At 38.4% G+C, this 26,985-nt stretch overlaps 2 protein-coding genes across 8 annotated transcripts in view; both read right to left on the reverse strand.

The window, feature by feature from the left end:
• Positions 1-4,143, reverse strand: part of LOC138755640 (copine-3-like) — an 88,593-nt gene extending 84,450 nt beyond the window's left edge. The window contains exon 1 of one of the 2 annotated variants that reach the window (XM_069922001.1): positions 4,062-4,143. The gene's annotated coding sequence lies outside the window, so the exon portion shown is untranslated. Of the gene's footprint in view, positions 1-3,312; positions 3,491-4,061 lie in introns of those variants that run through there. The other variant, XM_069922002.1, reaches the window with a different exon arrangement.
• Positions 4,144-8,240: 4,097 nt separating this feature from the next.
• The window catches only part of LOC138755639 (copine-3-like), a 52,868-nt gene continuing 34,123 nt past the window's right edge, over positions 8,241-26,985 (reverse strand). For 5 of the 6 annotated variants that reach the window (XM_069921997.1, XM_069921995.1, XM_069921999.1 and 2 more), the window contains 3 exons: positions 15,161-15,294; positions 12,730-12,966; positions 8,241-11,052 (listed from right to left, as the gene is read on the reverse strand). In XM_069921997.1, coding sequence (XP_069778098.1) covers positions 10,924-11,052; positions 12,730-12,966; positions 15,161-15,294 — 500 coding nt within the window. In that variant the 3' untranslated portion in view covers positions 8,241-10,923. Of the gene's footprint in view, positions 11,053-11,082; positions 11,371-12,729; positions 12,967-15,160; positions 15,295-26,985 lie in introns of those variants that run through there. The other variant, XM_069922000.1, reaches the window with a different exon arrangement.

Below are 26,985 nucleotides of genomic sequence, written 5' to 3' on the forward strand. Positions count from 1 at the left end.
AGAATAAAATTCATATAAACGATTTTATTGTTACATACACATTTTGTAACAAATATTTTATATAAATTTTAAGAAATGCATATTAAATGCAATAATATTTATTAATGCATGCAGTTTTTAAACTGATTACTGAAACTGATACAAATTAACACAAAGACAGAAATATGTAAAAAAAGTAAACCAAAAAATGAGAGATATTTTAATCAGATTTCCACCTTACAAAATTAGTCTTATTATAATCATATTTTTATGACTAAAATACAATGCTACAAAGATCAGGCTATTAAAGAAGTGCATTGGGTGGGTGCCAAGGAGAGAATGGCAATGCGAGACAGGCGGGCAAGGGAAGAGACTGGCAGTGTGAAACTGGCAGTGTGAAACAGGCAGGCAAGGGGGAGAGACCAGCAGCGCGAGTCGGGCGGGCGAGAGACCGGCAGCCCGAGTCGGGCGGGCGAGAGACCGGCAGCCCGAGTCGGGCGGGCGAGAGACCGGCAGCCCGAGTCGGGCGGGCGAGAGACCGGCAGCCCGAGTCGGGCGGGCGAGAGACCGGCAGCCCGAGTCGGACGGGCAAAGGGGAGAGACCGGCAGTGAGCCGCATATTAAATGTCAAAGAGCCGTGTGTGGCTCGCGAGCTGCAGTTTGGCCAACCCTGCTCTATATCATCAGCTACAATCGTTCTGTATCATCTCTCACTTCAGTCATCACTCCCCTCTTGTCTCTCTTTCTCAAGCAATGAATCTGCAAATACCTTTGCCTCATTGGGTTCCATAAAAAAAATCTATTTTTCCCTTCTGGAACAAAGACTTTCAATACTGCTGGATATCTTAAAACAAAAATATAACCCTTCTTCCATAACATTCTTAACATCATTGAATTCTTTTCTTTTTTCAACAAATCAAAACTTATATCAGCATAAAAGAAGATATCGTTCCCATTATAAATTAATGGTGATTGTCTTTCTTTTGGTTGCTTCACTGCCAATTCCAGAATTTTTTTCTCTCACTTCATAACAAAGTAACTTGACCAGTATCGGACATGGCTTTTGATCTGGTTGTGGTTTCAGTTGTAATGCTCGATGAACTCTTTCAATCTCAATGTCTCCTCGAAATTCCGTTACCCCTAAAGATTGCAGAATCCAACATTGCAAAAACCTCTTCATTTCTTGACCTTCATTGCCTTCTTTAAGCCCAACAATTTTCATATTATTTCTTCCACTGAAATTTTCTAAAATGTCAATTTTTTCAGTTAGTTGATCTTTTGTTGCAGCTGCTTCAGCTTGAATTTTTTTAATCTGTTCTTGAATATTTTGAATTTCAAATTCAATCCCTTTAATTTTTTCTTCTACAAATTCAAATTTTTTATCCACGCAACATCATTCTTTCCACCTTCTTTGTAAAGATCTCATTTTCAACTGTACTCTCATTACACTTTTTAACTTCTATTGTCAATTGCACCAAAGATTGTTGAAAAGTATCCATATATTTCTTAATTTCTGTTGTAGATATACAAGTCTCTTTCATTTTCTCTGATTTTTTTTAGCTGAAATTCTTGTTCTTTCTTGTTCTTCTTGATCTTCGTCCTGATTGCTGGAGCTGGAGGCTTCTTGGGCTTTTCTCAAAATTGTCTCCATTTTTTTTGTGCTCCATAATTTAGTCCAGCCTCCAATAGTCTATACAAAACTGCAGTCACCACAATCCCAAGGTCAAGAGATGTTAAATACTAAAATATATTGTACACAAGTGCAAGCAGCTAATACATCAACCAAACTTGCATTGAATTCTGAAAGGCAAAGAATTTCTTAAGTGGATTCTTGGACATCATAGTGAGCAATTTTTCATAAGACCATAGGAGCAGAAATAGGCTATTCAGCCAATCGTGTCTGCCTTCCCATTTAATCATCAGCGGACCCATTTTCCCACCGAGCCCCACTGCCCAGCCTTCTCCCCATAACCTTTGATACCCTGGCTAATCAAAAACCTATCAATCCCTACTTTAAATACACCCAATGAACTGGCCTCCACAACCACATGTGGCAATGAATTCCATAGATTTACCACACTCTGGCTGAAGAAATTCCTCCGTACCTTTGTTCTAAGTCGATGCCCTTCAATCCTGAAGTTGTGCCCTCTTATCCTACACTTTTCCATCATAGGAAACATCGACTCTATCCGCTTCTTCATTCAGAAATCGAGGGTGCCATCCATCTGGTCCAGGAGACTTATCCTCCACCCTTAGACCATTCAGGTTCCAGACCATAAGACCAAGGAGCAGAATTAAGCCATTCAACCCATCTAGTTCACTTGGCTATTCAAACATGGCCTATGTAGTTTACTTTCCACACATTCCAGCACTGACTGAAGAAATTTCTCCTCAACTCTGTTCTTAAGGACATCCTTTTTTCCTGTGTCTGTATCCTCCGGTCCAAGGCATTCTCACCAATGGAAACCTCCTCCACATTTACTCTATCAAGCCCTTTCAATATTCAGAATATTTCGATGAGAACCCACCTCATCCTCCAAAATTTCACCTTTTTCTAGCCTGTTGGTTACCTTCCTCAAAGACCAACAGATTTGTCAGGCAAGGCCTCCCCTGAAGGAAACCATGCTAACGTCCTATTTCACCTCATGCTTTCAAGTATCTGTATTTGATGGCCTACAAGACCCCGCCCCCAATTCTTTTAGTGTATTTACGGGTAAACAGTTAATGTTATTGAAAAACGTAGCTATGGTATGGCAGAAAAAATGGACAAAGCATGCAACTAGACAACAGGAAAAATCTTTTTAATGATAATACTGCTGCAATTTACAAGAGAAAAAAAAGCACCCTAGCTATAGCAGAAATCATTTTATCGAAACAAACTGCCACTGCTAGTCCCCTTGCTGGTCCCACTCGGGGTGGGAGTAGAAACAGCATGGTGGGATCAGCGTGGGGAATGGTGGCAGGTTGTCGGGAGGGAGAGTCTCCCAACACCCCCCCCCCCCCCCCCCCAACAATAGATGGTGGGGACACAGCGACAATGATCACTGTGGGCATTGATTGCCATTATCACCCTGGTTCAACTTCACCTACAAGACCCGAGGGATATTTTTGGTTCATTGGGGGGGGGGGGGGTTCTTATATGCCATCCAATATGGTACTCAGAGATCTCATCCTTAATAATGGACTCTGTGCTCTTGCCAACCACTGAAGTCAGACTATCTGGACAAAAATATCTGTCTTTTGCCTCTCACCCTTCTTAAAGGGTGGAGTGTCATTTGCAAATTTTCAAGTCGTCTCTTGCATTTCCTTAAAGATCATGACCAATGCACTCACATTCTTTGAGAACCCTGTGCTGTCGTCCGTCGGGTCCCACTGACTTCAACCTCCCATGCTTTCTTCTCAGTGACAGCGGCTCCCCTCACTACTGCCCCATGACCCGAAACGTTGACCGACCACTTCTCCCCCATGGGTGTTTTGTCAGTTCCTGCAGCAGAACTTTGCTTGCTCAAGATTTCCAACCATTCGCAGTCCCTGGACAATTTTGTAGAGTAAGTGGTGACACCTCCGGGGGAGTCTCTCCCACCAAGAAAATCCAGGCTGGGTGGTGCCATCCGCTGAATTCATGGCTGCTGGGGGAGGAGGGGGGGGCGGGAGTGGTGCGAGTCGCCGTTCCTGACTATGAAGTACTCCGTCCCTCCCTGGGGTCTCCCCCCGACCCACATCCAACGCCAAAACCCTCTGACTGGGCTGGGTCGGGGCGACCCTGTCACGCACCCACTGAGCTCGCAGCGATCATGGGGCGACATGACCACCCCTCCCAACACCCGAGGCCGCGTCTCCTCGTCCTCTTCCAGAACCCAAACTACACACCACTGGCTTTCAACGTCGTGACAACGTCTAGAGAAGTTTAACTCGCTCATTCAACACATTGCGGCTCGTTGGTTGTCCCCCCCCTCCCCCCGACTCCCCCCCTCCCCCCGACTCCCCCCTTCCCCCCGACTGCCCCCCTCCCCCCTCCCCCCGACGCCGACCCCCCCGGACCAGCAGCGAAGCAATTCCTCAGAAGTGAACTTCCAAATTACCTGTCAAGTAACTCTCAACTTCCAGAGTAACTCCTGTCGGTCTGGACTGATTGGTGACGGAGCCGGCGGGGCCAGAAAACACGTTTGGAGGGAATGAAGAGGGTATTGGCTGTCCCCAGCGATGACCAGACGAAAACAAAAAGTCGACCGACCGCGCTCTCCCCCTTCCTCCCTGCGAGCTTCTCTCGGACGGCCACGACTCCCTCCCGCCCCCGCCCCCCTCCCCCCTCCGGCCGCGCGCACTGCGCATGTCGGAAGCCGAGAGCCGACGCGGAACCCGGCCAGTCCCCAACTCGCAGGGTGTTTTCGAGAAGTTAATTTCGTGGACATTGGGCCCCAAAGTTGGAGAGAATAAATAGTTGGCACTTTCATCCAGACTTTCTCCAACAACTTTTGATCAGAAGCATAAATGCCATAAGTGGCCAGTTAATATCACTAATGAATGAAAGTGTTCGGGCAATAAGGTATAGGAGTTCGAAATGAAGTAGTCCATATTGTGGAGAAAGGAGTGCAGGATGGAGAGGGAGGAGGGCGACATGGCGAGCACAATGCCTTTACAGGGCTGTCTGTGTGGTGCACTGTCAGACAGAATCAGACACACACAAGGTAAAGACTGTACAACAGGCTTTAGTCGGCAAAGACTTCCACAGAGAGCAGGGCTGGCTGTCCTGCTGTAAACTCTTCAGGGAGTCTTCGGCAGTGATTGACACCCTGCCGGGTGGGGCTTGATCCATTCAGGTCAGCTGATGGACAACAGGCCAGGTGTCCCCCATACCCTCCTACAGGTACAGAGGTTGCCTCCTGCAGTAGGGCGGTGGTGTACCACCACAGTCTGTAAGGCGTTTGTATGTTCGCCCTGTGCCTGCGTGGGTTTCCTCCCACCATTCAAAACGTACCAGGGTTATGGTTAATTTGGTGTAATTGGGCAGCATAGTCTCTTGAGCCAAAAAAAGGGTCTGTTACGTGCTGTATATCTCAATTTAACAAACTCAACATTGAGATTCCATCCATAATTGTCTCATACTTGAAACTCCTACAAGCATACTACCTTCTTTCAGTCACGTCATTCAAAATATCTAGACCTTTACCTCAACACCATTCCTTTGTTCCTCTACAACTTCGGGTGGGGAGAACGTTGAGCACCATCACACTGAATACTGGTGCACCTCAGAGTTCTGTGTTCCGCCCACTCCTGTTCACACTTCTGGCCCACGACTAAATCACCAGATCTAGCTTCAAGTGTCATCAAGTTTGCAGGTGACAAATAGCAGTTGGCTTCATCAGCAACGGGTTACAATACAGAGAAGAGGTGGAAAAATCTCATGATCCAGTGTGAAAGTAACAACCTTTTTTAATATTAGAAAAACAAGTAATAACCACAATTACATAATAAAAATATTTTAAAAATATTACAATCTTTCATGGTTACATAGAAAAAACCTAAAAGAAACTACAACAAATCCTAAAAAAAATCAATATCCCCTCCCCCCAAACCTTATCCCTCACCATAACCTCATTCTAACCCACCTCCCCTCCTAAATAAAAAGAAAAGCTAGAAAAGAAATAGATAAGGAGAATAACTCACATCATTAATTTACTATCTGGTAAGGAGATCCAGCAGCATTCTAGATCAACATCAAATTTTCAAATTAGAATAATCCAAATACAGGCTCCAAATCTTTTTAAATACATATAATTTATGGGATAAATATTAAGTTTTATTTTCCATTGGTATACAGGACTTCATTTCTGAATGCCATCTTTGTAAATTAATCTCCATTTGTTCTTTCCACGAAACAGCTATACATTTCCTTGCTACAGGCAAACTAATTGCAAGAATGCCATTTGAAATTTATCAATCAAAGCCATTTCACTAACATCCCCAATTAAAAGGATCTTTGGATCTAGAGAAAAGTTTATTTTCAAAATATCTTGCAAACATTCTCTTAATCTAGTCCAAAAACCCTTAACTTTCTCACAAGACCAAACAATGCAAAAATTTACCTTTGCTTGTTACATCAAAAACATAAAATTGTAGCACTAGTTTATATATTTTCAAACGATCTGGAGTTAACAACAAACTGAAAAACCTCACAAAGATTAGCGTATACAGAGCCGTTGTCATACCCACACTCCTGTTCGGCTCCGAATCATGGGTCCTCTACCGGCATCAGCTACAGCTCCTAGAACGCTTCCTCCAGCGTTGTCTCCGCTCCATCCTCAACATTCATTGGAGCGACTTCATCACCAACATCGAAGTACTTGAGATGGCAGAGGCCGACAGCATCGAATCCACGCTGCTGAAGATCCAACTGCGCTGGGTAGGTCACATCTCCAGAATGGAGGACCATCGCCTTCCCAAGATCGTGTTATATGGCGAGCTCTCCACTGGCCACTGAGACAGAGGTGCACCAAAGAGGTACAAGGACTGCCTAAAGAAATCTCTTGGTGCCTGCCACATTGACCCCCGCCAGTGGGCTGATCTCGCCTCAAACCGTGCATCTTGGCGCCTCTCAGTTCAGCGGGCAACAACCTCCTTTGAAGACCACAGAGCCCACCTCACTGACAAAAGACAAAGGAGGAAAAACCCAACCCCAACCAACCAATTTTCCCTTGCAAACGCTGCAACCGTGTCTGCCTGTCCCGCATCGGACTTGTCAGCCACAAATGAGCCTGCAGCTGACATGGATATTACCCCTCCATTAATCTTCGTCCGCAAAGCCAAGCCAAAGAAGAAATAAAATTATGTCACTAATCTATACCGAACATTGACTAATTTTGTCATAGTGTCTCTATTAATCCTCTATTGTTCAAGTTGAACTCCCAGATCCTTCTCCCATTTAAGTCTCGGTTTGTGCAATTCAATCTTAGGCATTTTTTGTTGCAACAATTTATACATTTCCAAATGTATAAATCCATCTCGGATCAACACTTCAAATGTTGTTTCTATGGGTAAATCCAAATATCTCCCTAAACAAACATGCTGTATCGATTTAAGTTGATAGTAACAAAATAGAGTACTATTAGGGATTTGATATTTTTCCTTCAACCTTTCAAATGTTAAATAATGACTCACCTCAAACCAGTCATTTATTATTCCAATTCCTTTCTGATTCCAGATTTTAAGGAGGTTATTGTCAATTGTAAAAGGTAGACCTTTATTCTGAAACAAAGGGGTACATCTAAACAATGAAAGTTCCATAGTTTTACTAACCACTTCCCATACATTTATCAAGTGAAATAAAACTGGAGATCTATGATTGCTAATAGTTTTACTATTCCATTTATAAATGAAATGGTCTCTTCTGTCTTCTCCAATTCTCTTCAGTTCAATATCCAACCAAGTTACAAAACTATATAAATCAAACATTCCATTAATATTTTTCAATTGAGCAGCATAATAATAATTTACTAAATTTGGAAGTTGCAAACCACCTAGCTCATATTTCCAAGTTAATTTATGCATAGAAAGCCTTGCCAGTTTCCCCTTCCACAAACAATTCCTCACCTACATTTAAATCTTTTTGAAATCTCATTGGTACCTGACAAGGTATATTCTGAAAAAAATATTGAATATATTCATTTTTATACAATTCTTAGAGTAACAACCTGAGTCTAAACATGAACAAAGACAAAGGAGATCATCATGTACTTCAGAAGGACCAGGAATGACCACCTGCCACGACACATCAATACCTCTATTGTGAAAGAGTGCCAAGTTCCTTGGTGTTCACTTAACTAACACATCTGGAGACACATCTTACTTATTAGAAAGGTGCAACAGCTCTTCCTGAGAAGAATGAAGTTGGCAAGTCATACCAGCCACCCTTATGTCAAACTTTGACAGGAACTCTATTGAAAACATCCTGGCCAGCTGCATCACATGGATGCTGCAGAGAAATGGATCAGAGGTCAATCCACATGACCGTAAGAAGATTGCTGGAGTCTCTCTCCTCCCCCATCCATCAAGGTGATCTACCGGGAATGTTGTCTGAAGAGGGTGCACAAAATCATTGAGGACCCCTTCCACCCTGCACCCAGCAGTTTACAGCTGCTCCTATCAGAAAAGAGATTCAGGAGTATCAGAGCCAGTACCACCAGATTGAGGAACAGCTTCTTCCCACAGGGAGTGAGCATGCTGAATGACCAAAGGAACACTAACCATCAGAGACTCTCATATTCATAGACATGAAATAATATTTATTTATTTCTTTGCATAGATGAATACTTGTCCTGCACATGTATTGTTTATGTCTGTGTGTTTTACACTGATGAGTGGAGAATGCGGTTTCATCAGGTTGTACTTGTACAATCAGATGACAATAAACTTGAATTTAAAACCAGATATGCATCTGCAGAGTGTTGTTGACTTGAAAATAACAAGAAGCTTGACTTTGTAGCCAAATGAACCACCTGACAACCCAAAGACAGCATTCACACTTTAGTGAAAGAATTCTAAACCACTTACGCATATATCTCACTAATTAAAAACCTCAGCCAAGATGAATAGCCAAATATATACACCAGCTTTGAACAACAGCAACAAGATTATGAGTAGATTATTGTGGTATATGTTTACATAGGTCAGTACTAAATCATGGGCTGAAAGGCCTATGTTCTAAATTTGGACTGAAACTATAAGCCATGCTGCAGCACATAAATTCACTAAAAGTTTATGACAACAAATCTTGCAGGCAATGACGAACAGACTGGCACTTAACTGAGTAGCAGCAGGGTGTATAAATCAAACAAGTTTGTAAGCTATCTAAAGTATGCCAATAGTACAACACTAAAGTAATTGATCACTTAAAACAACTATTTGCATAAATGTACAAATTGTCAAATTTTCTTTAATATTAAAAATACAGAGGCTGGAAATCGGGAAAAAAAATATCAGAACTTGCCAGAAACTCTCATAGGACAGGTACAGTGAAAACATTAATTCTGTTTCTACAAATGCAACTAGACTTCTGAATGATCCCAGCATTTTTGAATTTGTTTTACTAATCTCCCAAGACAAACTGGTACCCAACTTTATTATTCCAATAACAATTTTCTAAGATTTTCTCTTGCTCACCTTTTTTGATAATATCACAATATCAAATGTTTTATTTTCTTTAAAGGATGTAATTTCTGTCCATGAGATTATGATGAAAAATAGTAATTTAGTTGAAATAACATGAATTCAGACATCATGAGCACTGCTGATAGAAATACTAACTTAATTTCAACCCATTAATTTTAATAATCTGACAAATGACATCATGTGATAAAGAATTCATTCAGAATATAATGTGGAAAGGTACAGCAACTAATTTGTAGAGTTAGGATCATACTAAAGTGAAACTCAAGATGGCAGAATGATTACAAAGGGTGTAACATTTTTAAATATCAAAACAAAAATAACGTAACTATAAAAAAAGTATCCATCAATTGCGTAATATACTGTGGACAACTTTATCAGACTCAGAAGAGGCAGTAAACACGGTGAAATATATACATAAAGAAAATATTTTCCAAATCCACATTTATTGGATGACAATTGGAAATTTTAGGCACTTAATTAATATAAAATCACAATGTACTTTCAACACTACTGCCTCAAATAGCTTATTGGAGATAGCATGAAAATTGCATGTTGGAGATAGTCATATTTTCTCACTCCTTGTTAGCAGGGAATATTTTAAAATTAAAAAAATTAATTTTTAAACCTCACCCCAACACTTTTGTTTGGACACCTGCCGACATTTTTCCATACCTTGATGAAGGGTTCAAACTCAAAACATCGGTTATGTATTTTTACATTTGCTATATAAAAGATACTGCTTAACCTGCTGAGTTTCTCCAGCATTGTATTTTTACTTCAACCACAGATATTTGTGTTTTACTTCTATATTTTACTCCAGCCTTGGATAATTTAAAATTTTTTTTTAAAATTCTGCATTTTAGATCAGTCAGCAAAAATGGATTAAAATAGATATATTTAATTGAAATGTAAATGCAGACCTAGTAACTTACTGATTCCTTTAATATTGTTTTAATTCTGATTATGGTTTAAAATAACAGCTATCAGCAAGCAGCCAACATGAAAACAATGACATACCATTCTCTTCAAATATCGAGAGGAATGCTATTGTGTTCACGTTCTGAGTTATGCATTTAGTGTAGCGGTTAGCACAATGCTATGACAGCACCAGCGACTTGGGCTGGGGTTTGAATCCTGCGCTATCTTTAAGGAGTATGTATGTTCTCTCCATGTCTGCCTGGGTTTCTTTAAGGTGTCCCAGCTTCCTCCCAACATTCAAAGCATACAGGGGTTGTAGGCCAACAAAAATTGAACGGCATTGGCTCGTGGGCCAAAAAGACCTTTTACCATGCTGCATATCTAAACATAATTAAAAATAAATATAATTATTTGTTTTTTCAATAAATATATTGAACTATTTTAAAAATGAATGCATTTATGGTGATAGAATAGACAAAATTATCTATTTCATATGAAGTTATTTGGCCCCAATTTAAAAGTCTAAAAACTATACATCTCCAAAGATTGTAATAAAAATGTAGAATAACTTGTAAAATCTGCAACAGAAAAATTTAAAAAGAGGAAAGGGGTGTGATGAAAGATATTCCAGTCTTGAATGATCAATTTGTTCAATGAGCTGAATTAAAGTTACTGCACAAATATTTTACACAATCATTTAATTGGATTGATTATATAGTTTTGAAGATTTGCTGAAAATATTAATGAGTGAATTTAAATTCACATACATTTAAAACAGATAGTGCATTGAATATAGTAAGTAATACTGACAGAATTAAAATATTTCTGTACTAAAGTCAATTTGTATGCCATACATCGTCAGATTGGTCTTTCAGATAGTTGAGAAGGTGGTTCATTGGGAGGTTGGAGTTTGCGTGTGTTGAAGTAACACACTACTTGCTGAGGCAGTTCAGCTAGTACACTCTGTGCAAGAGCTTCTTTGGGTGCCTGTTAAATAACAAGAGCATAATTACTTTTTAAAAAAGAGCATCTATAAACAATAGAAAGCAATTGACATACAAAACAGTGAATTCTGGAATGAATTCCTTCCAATACTAGTTCCGAACATCATCCCATATCAGTTAATTAGAAGAGCTACCCATTTGGTCCAACTCCAAATGCCCCTGCCATTTTTTTCTGCTCATGTGCATTTTCAATTCACTTTAAGAATCACCATCAAATCGTGAATCACACAATATTTCAGACACGCTCCCTTTTCTTGTTTTTTTTTAATATTTTCTCTTTCAGTTCTGTTTTTTCTTCTCTCTATAGTTATTGGGGGGTGGAAGGGAGGAGGTTTGGAGAGAAAATGGAAAAAGTCACTATGTATATATATGTATAAAGTTTATGTAACAAAAGGCAAAGGAGGAAAAACCCAACACCCAACCCCAACCAACCAATTTTCCCCTGCAGCCGCTGCAACCGTGTCTGCCTGTCCCACATCGGACTTGTCAGCCACAAACGAGCCTGCAGCTGACGTGGACTTTTACCCCCTCCATAAATCTTCGTCCGCGAAGCCAAGCCAAAGAAGAGAAGAACATGTAAATATTGTTGGAGATTGGTTATATTGTGATGTATTAAATTTTTAAAAAATTAAAAAAAGAATCACCATCAAATCAACTTTCATGATTCTTTTCATTGGTGAATGATCATAATAATTAGTTATCAATAAAATGTCTTTATTCTTTTCAAAAATCAAGACTGCAGATCTCAGAAAATGAAAATAAAAACAGAAAATGCTGGAAATACTCAGAAGGTTAGGTTGCATCCCTGGGAAGAGAAACAGTTAAAAGTCTGAAGACCCCTCATCAGAACTGGAAAAGGAGACAAAAGTACTTTGCTAAGTTGCTGGAGGATGGGATAGGGGGCATCTCGAATAGGATGAAACTGGGGTGACCATGGGGATAATCAGTTAACAGGTCATCTGGTCAAGAGTAAATGGAAGCAGATGGAGAGTGGGAAAATACATTTTATTTACAAAACAAAGTCTGGCCACCAATACCCATGCCATCCAATTATACCTAATCAACCTACAATCCTGAACATTTTGGAGGGTGGGAGGAAACCAGAGCACACAGAGGAAACCCAAGTGATCATGGAGAGGACATAAGAACTCTCTGATAGTCTTTGCCTATAAATACAATAAATGTTCTTTTTGCTTCTATTATTTAGCATTAGAACGAACGAAATACTTCTCCGTTATATAAACATGCATGTGAAGATATAATGATATAATTTACCAGCTGCACTTTAATGATTTATACGATTCTCATCAATTTATTTTCAAAGGGCGGTACAGTTAGCATAGCAGTTAATGCCACTGACCCGGGTTTAAATCCGGCTCAGTCTGTAAGGTGTCTGTGCATTCTCTCCGTGTCTGTATGGGTTTTTCCCGGGGGCTCTGGTTTCGTCCCACTCTTTAAAATGTATTGGGGTTGTAGGTCAATTGGGTAGCACGGGCTCGTGGGCTAAATGGCCTGTTACTATGTTGTATGTCTAAATTAAAATTTAAATTAAACTAAATTAAATTTTAAAATAAATTAAATTATACAATATATTAATGTTTTAGTAACATTAAGCTTGTAAGGCAATGAAATTAAAAACTGGGGTATATTGCATACTTACATTATGAAATTTTCTAAATGGTACAAATTGGACAATATCTCGGATTGCTGGTTCTCCAGTGGGTGATCTCAGAACGCCATCATCACCATCCAGAAACTCCATGGCAGTGAAATCTGCCCCACCAACACCAATAATGATAATGGACATTGGCAACTTAGCAGCATTAACAATGGCCTGTCGTGTATCATCTAAATCTGTTATCACTCCATCGGTGATGATCAGTAAGACATAATATTCCTGCCAAAAGATAGATTTTAATATGCATAACTCATCAAAAATGTACAGCACAGGGATGTGGCATGATAAAAACAAAGTAGAGTTTCTTGGTAAACAATTTACAAAGAATCTTAAAATAACTGATGGTCTTTTCCTACAATTACAATAAATTTAAACTGAATTTCACGATAAATGTGCTTGGATTTAACTTTGCAATCAACCACCTTTTATATTCAGATCTCACAAGTGAAAATGCAAACAAGTTCTTCTGTTGTATAAAACAAAAACACAAAAAAAACTTCTCTTGTCATTTTGCTAATTACCTTAAATCTATGTTACTTTAAATGATTTCTTCCAGGTCCCATAGGTCAAAACAAAAGTAGGGTTAGTAATTTTACCAAAGCTTATTCCAGAAGAAACATTTTACGATATGGAACATCGAGCAAGAAGGTATTAAGTTCAACCATGGTCTGCACTGAGCTAGCTGACACAAAGGTAAGTGTGCTATACAAGAAGTCTTCATGAAGGGCTGAAAGCAAGCTCATGGTCCTGAATACAAATTTTCTCCTTACATACATCTACACTTACAGTCACTAAAATAACCCATGACAAAAGATTGGATATGCCAGGGAATTGTCAGAATTTGCCTACATAAATACCCACATTTCCCATGTGAGCTACTGAAATATCCAGTCAAGTCTGTTCTGAATATGTTTGTGATGAATTTCTTGTTAATTTCAACATGATTCCCTACCACCTATAGTTCAAGAATTCCTAGCACAATGCAGGAGAATTCTGAATCAGTTTAAACTATGTGGAGGGACTTCACCACAAATATCAGTGAAAGAATAGCCACAAGTTGTTTTTTTTAAATTAATTGCTTGCCTTCAAGTGTTTCAGAATTTTATTTTCTCTCCCTCCCACCAAAAATGAAAGAACATCAAAAAAAATCAAGTGTTCACACCTTTAGCACCCAGCTGCCCTCTTCTGTCCCCATAAAGCAACTGCCATATGTCAAGGGTAGCCCTCTAGAAGTGTAGTCATGCCACAAGGGATTATCATCTCTCAACCAAGTTCCCAGTGGGGTGCATGCAATCACAAGATGGTACTATATTTGGCACTAACTCCAAATTAGTTATCTCACCACTTATTCATTCCAAATTTCCATCAACTCTCTTCCCAACCCATTTTTAACATTCTACAAGTTAGGAGTAGGTTAGTGACTCATTATTACTCTGCCTGTCTTGTTAACATGGAAGGCAACCAGATCATCCAGAGGAAACCCCACAGTCATAAGAACTAGAAAATAAGTATCAAAGTTATCTGGGGTTGTTAAAATCACAACCAGAAATAAAAAAACCCAGTAGAAACTCCTCAGGTGCTAAACATGCAATGTGCAATAGAAAAAGCTACAGTTCTGAAACTTGGGGAATTTAATGCACAAATATTACTGTATTTGATGTGGGTTTAAACTTTTTACATATGATGGATGCTGCTGGAAATGCATTTGTCAGCCACCTCAAACTGCCTGCTTTGTTCGTGGACACTTAAATCAACCACATGGTTGGATCTAGTCCGATACAGGCCAAGCCCGGTAAAGACAACAAACTTCCTTTCCTGAAGGGCAAATCAGAATACAGATGTTCATTTTTAATGCATTCATAGAGATCTGATGCTTTAATTACAGATTTATTTTCGGACTTGAATTTAGATTCTCTGAGGGTTTAGGTCGTCTCCGAAACCCAGCATGCAAGAACAATAACTTACCATTGCCCAACTGAACCCGATAGTTTTAACATAGCAGTGACTACTGAATTTCTAATCTAATTTCTTCAACAAAGGAACAAATGCTTTTACTTTACTCATTTCTCTCCAAACATTAATGATCCAGTGCCATTGTCCCAACCATTTAAATTATATGTTTAGTTTTAGAATTTTCTTCCCATATTTTCAGCTCACTTTCGCATTGAGATGTACAAGATGAAAGTGTGTCAGACGCACAAATACAATGGACTGAAATTCTTTTGCATGCTGCAACTACACATGCACATAAAGTGCACCAACAAGAAGTATACATTTTGAATAAGTGAAATCAACATATAAATTAAACAATAATTTATTCAATACATTGGATACGAGAGTAATAGGCCCATTCTCAACATTTCAAAGAACTGCTCTGAGACGTTAGCTGGTGCACAAGAGAAGGAGTACTTACTGAAGCTTTTGGTTGTTGGGCTACTGCTGCTGCAAATCTTCCCACATGATTTATAATTGGGGAGAAGTTTGTTGGTCCATAAAGCTTGACTTGAGGAAGACAGTTGCAGTAGGCATCGATTATCCCCTGCACCCCTAAAGAACAACAACAAAAGTTAGTAAAATAAATTCTCTAAAAATCCTTAAAAGTATTGGATTTTAAGTTCTGCTAACCTCAACAGTGTTTCTTTCCTTTCATGTGGTAAACATTCTGAAAGTATGCTTTTATTTACACACTTGTGGAAAATTAAAATAGTACAATAATGGTCTTTTGGTTTATTCTTTACAACTGCAGGTGATGCAAGTTAGATTAATAATACTGATCTGACTGCACAGCACAGCAGGTGTGGGAGCTTTTTTTTTAAATTGCCAAAAGGGCTGCAAAGCAGGTGCTATTCGTGTTGATGAGTCACATTCTTCCTTCAGTGCTACCTTCCAAAAGTTAGCTCATGATCATACATTAAAAAAAAAAGAATTACATTTCTCCTCCGAAACACAACCTACTGGACGAGCTCAGCAGGTCGAGCAGCATCAGTGGGAGAAAACATATGCTCAATGTTTCAAGCTGCGGCTCTTAGTCCAGACTAAAGAAGTCAGAAGAAAGGCTGTGTAAAATGGGAAGGGTGAGACATCACCCCATGTGGGATTGTGAACCAGGTCGAGGTGAAACATGTCAGAGGCAGTCGATTGGCAGATATCAGAAAAGGGAGAGAGTGGCAAGAAAAACAAAGGGGTCAGGTGGAGGAAGATGAGTCATGTAGGGTTGCGTGGATGGTCACACAAAGGCTGTCAATGCTGAAATCTGTCAAAAAGAGGTGACAATAGTGTATAAACTGAAGGGAGTGGGGGGGAAGCATAAGAATCCAGCAGGGAGCTGGTAGAGGAAAGTAGAACCAAAGAGGATGGGGATGAAGAGTTTTTTTTTAAAAAGGGTCAAGGGAAAGAGATATAGAAGAAGAGAGAAGGATCTCATTATCTGAAATGAGAAAATTCCATGTTCATACCATTGGATGTAGAATAGATGTTGCTCCTCTCATTTACATTTGGCATCTCTCCAGCAATGAAGAGGCCCAAAACTGACAGGTCAGTGTGGAAATGGGAGTTGAAATGACATGCAATGAGGAACTCATGTGATCATTGCAGACAGAGCACAGACACTCTTGAAATGGTTCACAAGTCTGCATTTAGACTCAACAATGCACAAGATACTTCATCAGGATCACTGATTGTAGAAGGTGAGGTTTTTGGACGATGGCAAGGTAAGAAGTGCAAGAGCAAGTGTTACACCATGGTTGCAAGGGAAAGTAGCAGGGGTCATGGAGAGATGGGTGGAGAGGGATGAGCGGACAAGAGAATAACAGAAAGCGATCCCTACGGAAGGGATGTAAAAGCAGGATTCTGAGAAATGAAGGACATGCATGAGATAGCTCTGTTAACCACAGCAGAATGAAGCTGCATTGGTTTTGTTTTTAAGTTTAGAACCACACAATAAAAAACGTAATTAAAGATCATTCAAACAATACCAATACATGTGGTATATAAAGAGAGAAAAATATGAAAGACCCCCCCCCCATACCACCCCCTTCCCCCTCTATCTCCCTACAAAGAAGAAAAAAAGAAAGAATGGGACAAAAGACCCTCAACAAGGTTGCCTATTACTTTAAAGTCTCATAATAAATTAAGATCTTAAGAAGGGAATGTCAGAGCTTCATTTAAATATTAACAACCATTTTTTTTAATGGCTCTATATCTTTCAAAATATATATTTGTCTCTTAAATTATAAGTAATTTTCCCAAGTGGTATACAACTATACCTAAATCCGTATCAGACTTCCAAGTTATGGTGATACATTTTCTTACTATTGCTGAAGCAATTTGAACTTCTTTTGATACACATTCAATTTAAATTTAGGTTTAATATTCTTAATATCACCCAATAAAAATAACATTGGATTCTGTGGGAATTTAATCCCCATGATTCATTACAGTAATTGAACCATTTCTAACCAAAAAGTTTTAACTTTAGAACACTGCCAGGTAGAATGCAAAAATGTACCAATTTCCTGTCCACATCTGAAACATAAAATCCGAAAGAGTCTGATTCGATTTTTAAAATTTATATGGTGTTAAATATAACTGATGAATAAAATTATATTGCACCATTCTATATCTCACATTTATTGTACTTTTCATATTTTCTCTATATTTCCCAATCCAATCTCATTCATCTATTTGTTTATTCAAATCTACTTCCCATCTTTGTCTTGAATTATGAAGCCCTATTTTTTGGGCTTTATTTTGTATTCACCTATACATCATTGCAATAAATCTCTTTATAATTCCATTACGTGACAATAATTCTAATTCCGTCTCTACTGGAAATAACAGCTCTTGACCATAATTTTCATGTCAAAATTTCATAATCTGATAATTACAAAATCTAGTATTTTTTGGTATTTTGAACTTTTCCTTCATTCTATTAAAAGAAATAAATTTCCCTGCTTCAAAAACATCTTCTATCTTTTTAATTCCCTGATATTGCCAAATCTTTAAAAATGTATTTCCACAGAAAACAGAATCAATCTATTCTGAAATAATGGTGTTTATCCACACAATAATCCTCCTCCCCAAATTACTTTATCAACCTTATTCCCAAGATTTATTAAATGCTTCAATATAGAAGTCTCTCTATTCATTATTAACAACCTTGTATTCCATTTATAAATAAAATATTGTGGGTTTGGTTCCCTTATTTTACTAAGTTCTATATATACCCAAGCTGGAATTTTATCTAAATCATCCGTGATGTTACCATAACGAAACTGGACAGTTTTATAATAATTCATAAAATTAGGGAGCTGAAAACCTCATAATTCCAAGTTAATTTATCCAAAGAAACTCTTGCCATCTTTCCTCTCCATAAAAAAATCATAATGTTAGCATTTATTTCTTTAAATTAATTTGAGGAATTGGAATCGATTGAAAAAGGTATTGTATTCTAGGCAAAAACATTTTTTTTTAAATTATATACGAATTACTCTACATTAAAGTAATAGGTAACATATTCCATCTTTCCAAATCTTCCTTTATTCTTTTTAATAATGGGGAATAATTTAATTTTAATAAATTTTCTAATTTAGCTTTCACCCAAATACCTAAATATTTAATTCCCACATCTGGCCACTTAAAATTAATTACCTTCTTAAAATTTGTCTAATCCCCTTTTATTAAAGGCATAATTTCACTTTATTCCCCGTTAATTTTTTTAACCAGATACTTTTCCATATTCTTTTAATCTAAATTTAAGTTGGTGCAACAAATCTAACAGATCTGTTAAATAAATCAAAACATCATCCGCAAACAAACTTATTTTATATTCATCCTAATTCACTTTAATACCCTTTATTTTAAAATCCTGTGTTATTAATTGAGCAAGGGGATCAATGGCTAAAACAAATAAGGCAGCCAACCTTATCAACTTGATTTAGTCAACCAAAACATTGAAATTTGAACATTAGTAACTACTTTCACAGTAGGATTTTTGTATATTATTTTAATTCAATCAATAAATGTTGTCCTCAACCCCATTCTAATCTATCAAATGCTTTTTTTTTTTGCATCTAAAGCCACTGTAACACTTATATCGACTAATCGACTTTGCCACATTGTCTGCAGATTTCCAATTTTTAACAAATCAAGTTTGATCCATGTGTATTAACTTCAGTCTTCAATCTATTCACTCATATTTTGGTTAATATCTTATAGTCAGCATTTAATAATGAAATCAGTCTATATGAAGCTGGTTTCAATAAATCCATCTTTCTTGGGTATTACTGTAATAATTGCTGTTAAAAAAAGAATCCAGGAGAGAATGTGTTTCCAATGCTTGATTTAATACCTCCAAATATGGAACCTTAAATTTTTTAAATAAAACTCTATAGGAAACCTATCATCCCCTGGTGACTTGCTATTTTGTAATGAACTCATTACTTCAATTACCTCCTTCGCTGTAAAAGGAGAATTCAAATATTTTTGGTCTTGAGCATTCAAACTAGGTAAATCTATTTGAGATAAAAATTGTTAATCTTATTTTCATCTTGAATTGATTTTGATTGATATAACTGAGAAGAAAATTCTTTAAAAGAATCATTTATTTCTTGTGATTTATATGTAATCATCCCTGAATGGTTTTTAACTGTATTAATTATTCTGTATGTCTGTTCTGCTTTTAATTGCCAGGTTAAAACTTCATGGACCCTCTCTCCCAATTCATAATATTTTTTGTTTTTTTTTTAATTAATTTTTCAGTTCTATATGTCTGAATAGCATTAAATTGGTTTTGTGTTTATTAATGGTCTCTTCAGAAAATTTCTTTTGCATCTTTTTTCCAATTCTCCTATATTTTGTTCCTCCTGATAATCTCTTTCATATAATCTTTCCTAATTTTAGCTGAATAACTAATAATCTGTCCTCTTAAATAAGATTTAAGTCCTTCCCATATTAAAAAAAATTCTGCTGAATTAGAATTTATATCCAAAAATATTGAATGTTTTCTGATAAAAATCACAAAAGTTCACTTTTTAACAACATACTATTTTTATGGTGAAGGTTCTTTATCATACGATTAAAAGTGTATAACGATCTGGTAAAATTCTTGGTTTATATTCATAAAAATTAATTGTTCCCTCTAACTGTGCAGAAATTAGAAAAAAATCTATTCTTGAATAAGAATCATGTCTATGCTGATAAAAAGAATAATATCTCTCCTTAGGAATGCACCTTGCACTGAATATCTATTAAATTCAATTCCTTTATCAAACTCAATATAATGTTAGCCCTTTTAATTTTTGTTACCAATTTAATTGTCCAAACAACAATTAAAATCACCACCTATTGATATTTTTCACACAGTTTGACCAATGTAAAACAGTATCACATATAAAATTCTCATCATCTACATTTGGTGCATAAATACTCATAAGTATTATAAGCCCACCTCACTGACTAAAGGCAAAGGAGGAAAACCCAACACCCAACCCCAACCAACCAATTTTCCCCTGCAACCGCTGCAACCGTGTCTGCCTGTCCCGCATCGGACTTGTCAGCCACAAACGAGCCTGCAGCTGACGTGGACTTTTTACCCCCTCCATAAATCTTCGTCCGCGAAGCCAAGCCAAAAAAGACTCATAAGTGTGCACATTTCACAATGTGTGAATGAACCAAAACATATCTTCCCCAGGATCTATTATAACACTTTGAATTTTCATCAGTAATGTTTTCTTTATTAATATTACTACTCCTCTTGCTTTAGAATTAAAGAATGACGATACCACTTGACCAACCCAATCTCTTTTAAATTCAAATGTTCTTTTTCAAATGAGTTTCTTGCAAAAATTCTATCAATTTTCATCTTCATATAAGCATAAATTATTTTCCTTTTAATTTGACTATAGAGCCCATTAACATTAAAACTAAGAAAATTTAATGTTTTATTACTATCTATTATTTAAATCCAAATCTCTTCCAGTTCCACCCTCCCACATCTCCATCAACCAACACAAGCAACTCCTGTGAACATCTCTGTCCCAAAGAAAAATATAGAGAAAGGATATAAAACCCCCAAAAATAATGTATAAAAAAATAAACAGCACTACCCCCCTCCACCATACGGGTTGTGGCTCCTGCCACAATATGGCACATTACGGATAAGCAAGCAAGGAATCAGACACCCCCCCCACTGGGGAAAGAAAAAAATTATATTCAAAATGTTCTTTCAGCAGCCGCTTCCAATTCAAAATTTACTTGGCCATCATCAATTATAACTGTTTTACTTTGTTCCTCCAAACCTGTCTGCAACTCCTGTTGAGAGATTGAAACCTGTAATGGCTCTTAGGTGTATGCTGTATCTGTATCACCTCCCTTTGGATTTCTTGTTGAGGACTTACACTTCGCACTCCCTGCTGATCTTCTTTAAATGAAGTAATAATCTCCAAAATCTCTTGCTTCTTCCACTGCCGCAAAAAGATTTAGATTGTAATCTAGAAACACCTTTAATGTAGCTGGGTGTCTGAATCACTTTCATTGGATTGAACTCTTCTTCTATCCTCCACCTCCTTACTCAAATCAGCATAAAAGATTTTATTCCCATCAATTATGACAGGTCCCATATTTTGTCTTGCCATTTGACCGCAGCTTTTAAAATTATTTTCTTTATCTTGATAACGTAGACATTTCACTAGTTCAGCCTTGGGTGGCTGAGTTGGGCAGTGGCTTCCTCCTTAAAACTCTCCCTTAATTCAATTCCATTAGGAAAGTTTTCTTCACCCAGAACTTTAGGAATCCACAGGATTTTCACTACTTTCAGAATCTTTCCCAGCAATTCTTTCCTCTGTATGTCCCAGACATTCTCAGAAGTTTTCAACTTTTTTGATTCTGTCCATGCAAATATCCATATCATTTTTAGAAATCTGCACATTAATTCCACTCTTTGAAGTTTTTCTTTAACTTCTTCAGCATACTTCATCATATCAGATCTGACATCTTTCACATCACTTCTAATATTCTGTTCATCTGCTCTTAACATCTGGAATTGCCCTTTCAATAATTAAGGAAGACTCTTTATAATTGCACTTTTACTTTTTCCTTCTTCTTCATCTTTTTCTGATTCTTCTTGGTCTTTTCCTTCGGTATCACTACCTGTCCAAAAAACAAGTTTCCTCCTTCCCAAGTTGTAATGTTTCCATTCTACAGGCATCAGAGGTGGCACTAATGAGTCTCTATTCCCAAGTCTGTTGTTCCCTACTGAGCATGCGCAGGGGGAGCCCTTTTCGCGCATGTGCACGACATTCTGGTATTCCTCGGGAGAGATCTGCGTGCTCCAGCACCATCTTCCCTGGTTCCCCAGGAAGGTGACGCTGCTGCTGGCTTCAGAAAGGGCAACATTACACGCGCCATCCACGAAGGCTCTGGAACCTGAGCCCCAGACTCCACTGTGAAGGTAGGCTGTACATTCTCCATTTTCTTCAATTCTTTACTCACTGTTAACTTGGTTGTTGCTGTCTTCTTTACTCTCCCAGCCATCCCAGCAGGTAGGTTCCAAGAGTTTTTAATGTCTATAAATTATTTTCAAACTTTTTTTCATTTCAGCCTTTAAAATATTTTCCCCAGGAGAGTCACTGTTCCACATGCTTCCATTATGCTCCTCCACCCGGAGCTGCATTGTTTGAACAAGGAGGACAACTCAGATGTCCTGGAATGGAAGGCCTCATCCTGAACGGATGGCGTGAAAGCAGAAAGAACGGGTGAACAGAATGGCATCCTTGTAGAGGGTAGGGTGGGAGCAGGTATGGTCAAGGTAGCTGTGAAACTTGTAGTAAATGTCACAATGTAGCTCATCTACTTAGATGGAGAGAGATTAAGAAAGGGGAAAGAAGAGTTAGAAATTTGACATGAATTTCAGAATGGGAGTTGAAAACAAAGCTGACAAAATTGATGAGTTCTGTCTGCACAGGTGCAGGAAGCAACACCAAAACAGTTATTGATACAAAGGTGGGTGGTGCTGGATAAGTTCACAAACAAGACGGTTCCACATTGCCAACAAAAAGGCAGGCATGGCCAGGACTCATGCAAGTGCCCATGGCTACAACTTTGATTTACTGGAAATGAGAGGCATTGAAAGATAAGTTATTTAGGGTGAGAACACAGCAGTTGAGTGTTGGTGGAGGGAATGCTGGTCCATAAAGAAGCAGAGGGCTATGAGTCCTTCCTAATGGGGGATGTAGAGGTACAGAGACTGGACATTCCTGGTGAAGACAAGTTGTTGGGGACCAGGGAATCAGAATTTGTCAAAATGGTGACGGGGATAGAGATATTCCAAATGTTGGTAGGAAGGGACTGGACAAGAGAGAGGATGGAGTCAAGTTAAAAGTGGATATGTTCAGTGGGGTAAAAACAGGCAGAAAAAAAAATGGGCCTGCTAGGAAAGTTCTATTTGTAGATCTTTGAGAAGAATTAGAAGCAGGAAGTGTGGGGCACCATCAGTTTAAAGGCTGTTATGTCCTAATGTGATGAGATCTGAGACAGTGTGGGAGACAGTGGTCTGCTGTTAGCTGGTGGGGACATGATCCAGGAGGAGGCACTTTTCTCCTCCCCTCACTTTCCATCACAAAAACATCAAAATTAACATAAGGTTGTAGAGCTCTTGGCCTGGCTCTTGTAAAGTCTTGCAAAAGACATTTGCCCCATAACCCAAATATTTTTTTAAGCCAATTGGTTTCTTAAAGAGCCAAGTGTCAACTCAATTGTTTTTTCAAGTATTTCTGGAAATGTCAAAAAGCTTTTGGGTGCAATCTCATTTTGCAACTTCAGCTCACATTTCAACATGATATTTCAGAACAGTGCCAAAAGAATACTCCACTGTTCAATGATATCCAATCAACAATTGTTAATTGTTAACATTAAAATTCATCATGCAAATTTTTTTTGCAACAAGCAGGTAATTTTCCCAATATCTTGACAACTCTTATGCAAATGACAAATTTAACCAGCCATTTACATTGATTTGTTCAAATTAGTTGCAATTCTTGCTGACATGATATCGCAATGTTCACCATTGTTGCATGTCAGAAAGATGAATAAAAGCAAGGCTATTCTTTCTCCAATTCTGTCAATTTCAATAGAGTGAAACACAAAAATTTTCAGACACTGTGATTGTCGTAAAAATGCAAAAGATGCTGGAGGACCTCAGCTGTTCACAAAGTATCCATAGAAGGTAAAGATTTATTCCCAGTGTTTCACACCCAAACCCTTCAAGGCATGAGAAAATAGCAGGCTGGTGTCTGAATAAAAAGACTCAGGGAGGAACATAGGCAAAAGGCGATAATTGGACATAGATAGAACAGGTGAAAGGCGACAAATGATTGGGAAGGAGGGTGGCTCTATGAGGAAAGCGGGGGCGGGGAGGAAGACAGGCAGACAGAATCAGAGAGGAAAGGAGGCATAGGATATGGAAATGGCAGGGGGCTAACAGAAACTGTCCATCTCCACACCTTCACCCTGGTGGTCACCAGGCCAGTCTTCTGGATTCATACACGGATACAAGATGAAAAGGGTCTGAAGGGTCACCATATACAAGTCGCCAGACAACAGGGGCAAGAGTCTACCAAACGTTGCGCTAATCCTGAGGATAGCCTTTATGTGAAGCTGCATCAGGCTATGCGTGGAACCAAAGTATGAGAGCACCAAGTCCTACTATGTGCTGAGGTTCTATCTGTCCCAGGTATAATAAAAGATGTGCCGAGCACATTGCCAAGAAATGTCCCAGTCAGCTGGACTTTGCTACATTACCTATCCTTCACATAAAAAGTTTTTCCAGACAAACACCTTTGACTACAAGACCATCAGGCAGTTGTCAGAACAGAATGCCCTGCAGAAACTGATAGATGGATTCAACGCCAGCATTTAGGTGAGAGGAGCTCTCCCAGTCAGATTCTTTCTATACAACCAGAACATCACTTGGAATGCACATTGTCCCCAAGATGGCTGCAGTGGAGTAGAAATAAAATGCAGATTCATTGAGTGTGTGAAGGATGTATGTCACGGTCCTTGTCATTGTTCATCCCTAACAGCAGCATGACAGAGGATTTATGGGCTGTTCCCAGAGACACATATAGCGTCAGACATCCAGAATCTCTGTGAAAGACGCACTTTGGTCTGCCCCTAACTGGATGGTCTTTCAGCACACAGACATCTATGCAGGAATTCTACCAACTGGCAAAATTCAGATTGTTAAGAGTTTGTACATGACATCACATACACCCCTGAGATTCCTCTTTCCTGTGGGTGTGGCAGAATTACCACTAATTGGTAGTGCAAAAATAAACTGTGCACAGCATAAATGTGTAAAAAGAACTGTAAGCAGATAATGAATGTAAACAAACTGTGCAATACAGAGAGAATTTAAAAAATCAATAAAGTGCACAAGTTATTAAATGAGTCTCTGATTGAGTTTGTTGTTGAGGAGTCTGATGGTGGAGGGGTAGCAGCTGTTCCTGAACCTGGTGGTGTGAGTCTTGTGGCATCAATACCTCTTTCCTGAGGTTATATTTCAGGCTGCAGGCATACATGCTGAAGGACACATTGAGGCTTGGCACAGCCAACACAAGAGCACTGTGGAGGAAGCACCACAGTCTAGAGTCTTTCCATGACCTTCAGAGGGGGGAGCAAGGACAAGGTGTTATAATGGTGGCAATGGTGTAAATAGAAATGAATGCAGCAATGTACAGTGATGAAAATGCATAGATACAAAACTAAAGACAGGATGAGACTTTGAATGGTTTTCCTTTTGTAAATAATTTACTGTGGATCAAGTCTAATTTTGGTACATCTTTACCTACTATGGATGCTGTGTGACCTGCTGAGTTCTTCCAGCATTATTGTTTTCGATTTCAATACATGCAGGACATAGAATGGCAAAAGGTCATAATATTATTTAATCCTGTCATCATATGAAACCATTGCTTGTTCCATTTTAGTTCAAAATAATATAACCATTACACTTGCATGGCATTGTTCATGACCTTGTGTGATCAGATGAGGAAGAGAGGTCATTCATGTGAATTGATCTCTTGAAATATAATGATTTGTCTCCAATAAATGAAGGGAAAGATTGATGGACTAACAGCAAGAAATTAGATACATTTTCAGTTATCTGTCATCCAAGGAGTTAAGCCGATTGATTTGAAGTGGGAAGACATTCTGAATAATCAGGTATTTTGAACAATATTTCTCCACCCCTTCTCCACATGTTAAAAAATATGCTGATTTCAAAGCTAAATATGAAGCATAACTGCAGTTTCAACCCCCTGTCAGAAGCATATCAAAAATGAATGGAATCTTTTCTTCTGGACTTCAAGAAAACTGTAGAAATCTACAGCAGAAGCATTGAAGTTTGAATTTAAATATTATCTCTATCTATGTTCAATGCCTTATCCAACTTAGAGTGCAGAACAATATGGCACAGGAACAGCCCCTTTGGTTTACGTGTCTGTGACAGACAATGTCCAATTCAAAGTAAAACTGTTCTTGCATTTGATAAATGTTCCTCCAACCCCTTCATGTTCATGTGTCTATCTGGAAGGCTCTTAATGCCACTATTATATCTGCTTCCACCACTACTGCTGGCAGCCTGTTCCAGGGACCTACCACTCAAAAAAAATTCCCCTCACCCCTCCCTTAAACTTCTCTCCCCTCACCTTAAATAAGTCTCTAGTGAGCAACATTCTGACTGTCCCTCCAGACAATGCCCCTCATTTTATAAACTCTTATAAAGTCATCCTGTATTTACCTGAACTTCTGCTATGCCCCCTTGCCAAAACCTCTGCACTTGTCCCTCACATACAGCACCTCTTGAGCCAAAGCTTCTGCACTTGTTCCTCAATCACTGCCACTCCCAAAAAGGCTGCTCCAAAATGGCCTACTCTCCTTTTTTTGCTGCAGTGCCTCACGTCTTCTTCCAAAGCACTTTTCCAGTGCAATTTCAGAATCCAATTGCAGAATAATTTGGTTCTTGGTTTATGCAAATAAAAATAACCAAGCTCAATTATAAGCAGAGCACTCATCCAAAATTATGGTATATTAGTTGTTGATAAATAGCTCTTGATAACTGCATCTTGAAATCTTCAGAACGTATCCACTCAATGATAAATGGAATTCATAAATGTAGCAGTCTGCTAACACACCCGAGCTCGTACTCCGTGTATCACTGGAGTCAGATTTCAGAATTAGTTA

The sequence above is a fragment of the Narcine bancroftii genome, chromosome 2 (assembly GCF_036971445.1).
Source record: "Narcine bancroftii isolate sNarBan1 chromosome 2, sNarBan1.hap1, whole genome shotgun sequence".
NCBI classification, from domain to species: Eukaryota; Metazoa; Chordata; class Chondrichthyes; order Torpediniformes; family Narcinidae; genus Narcine; species Narcine bancroftii.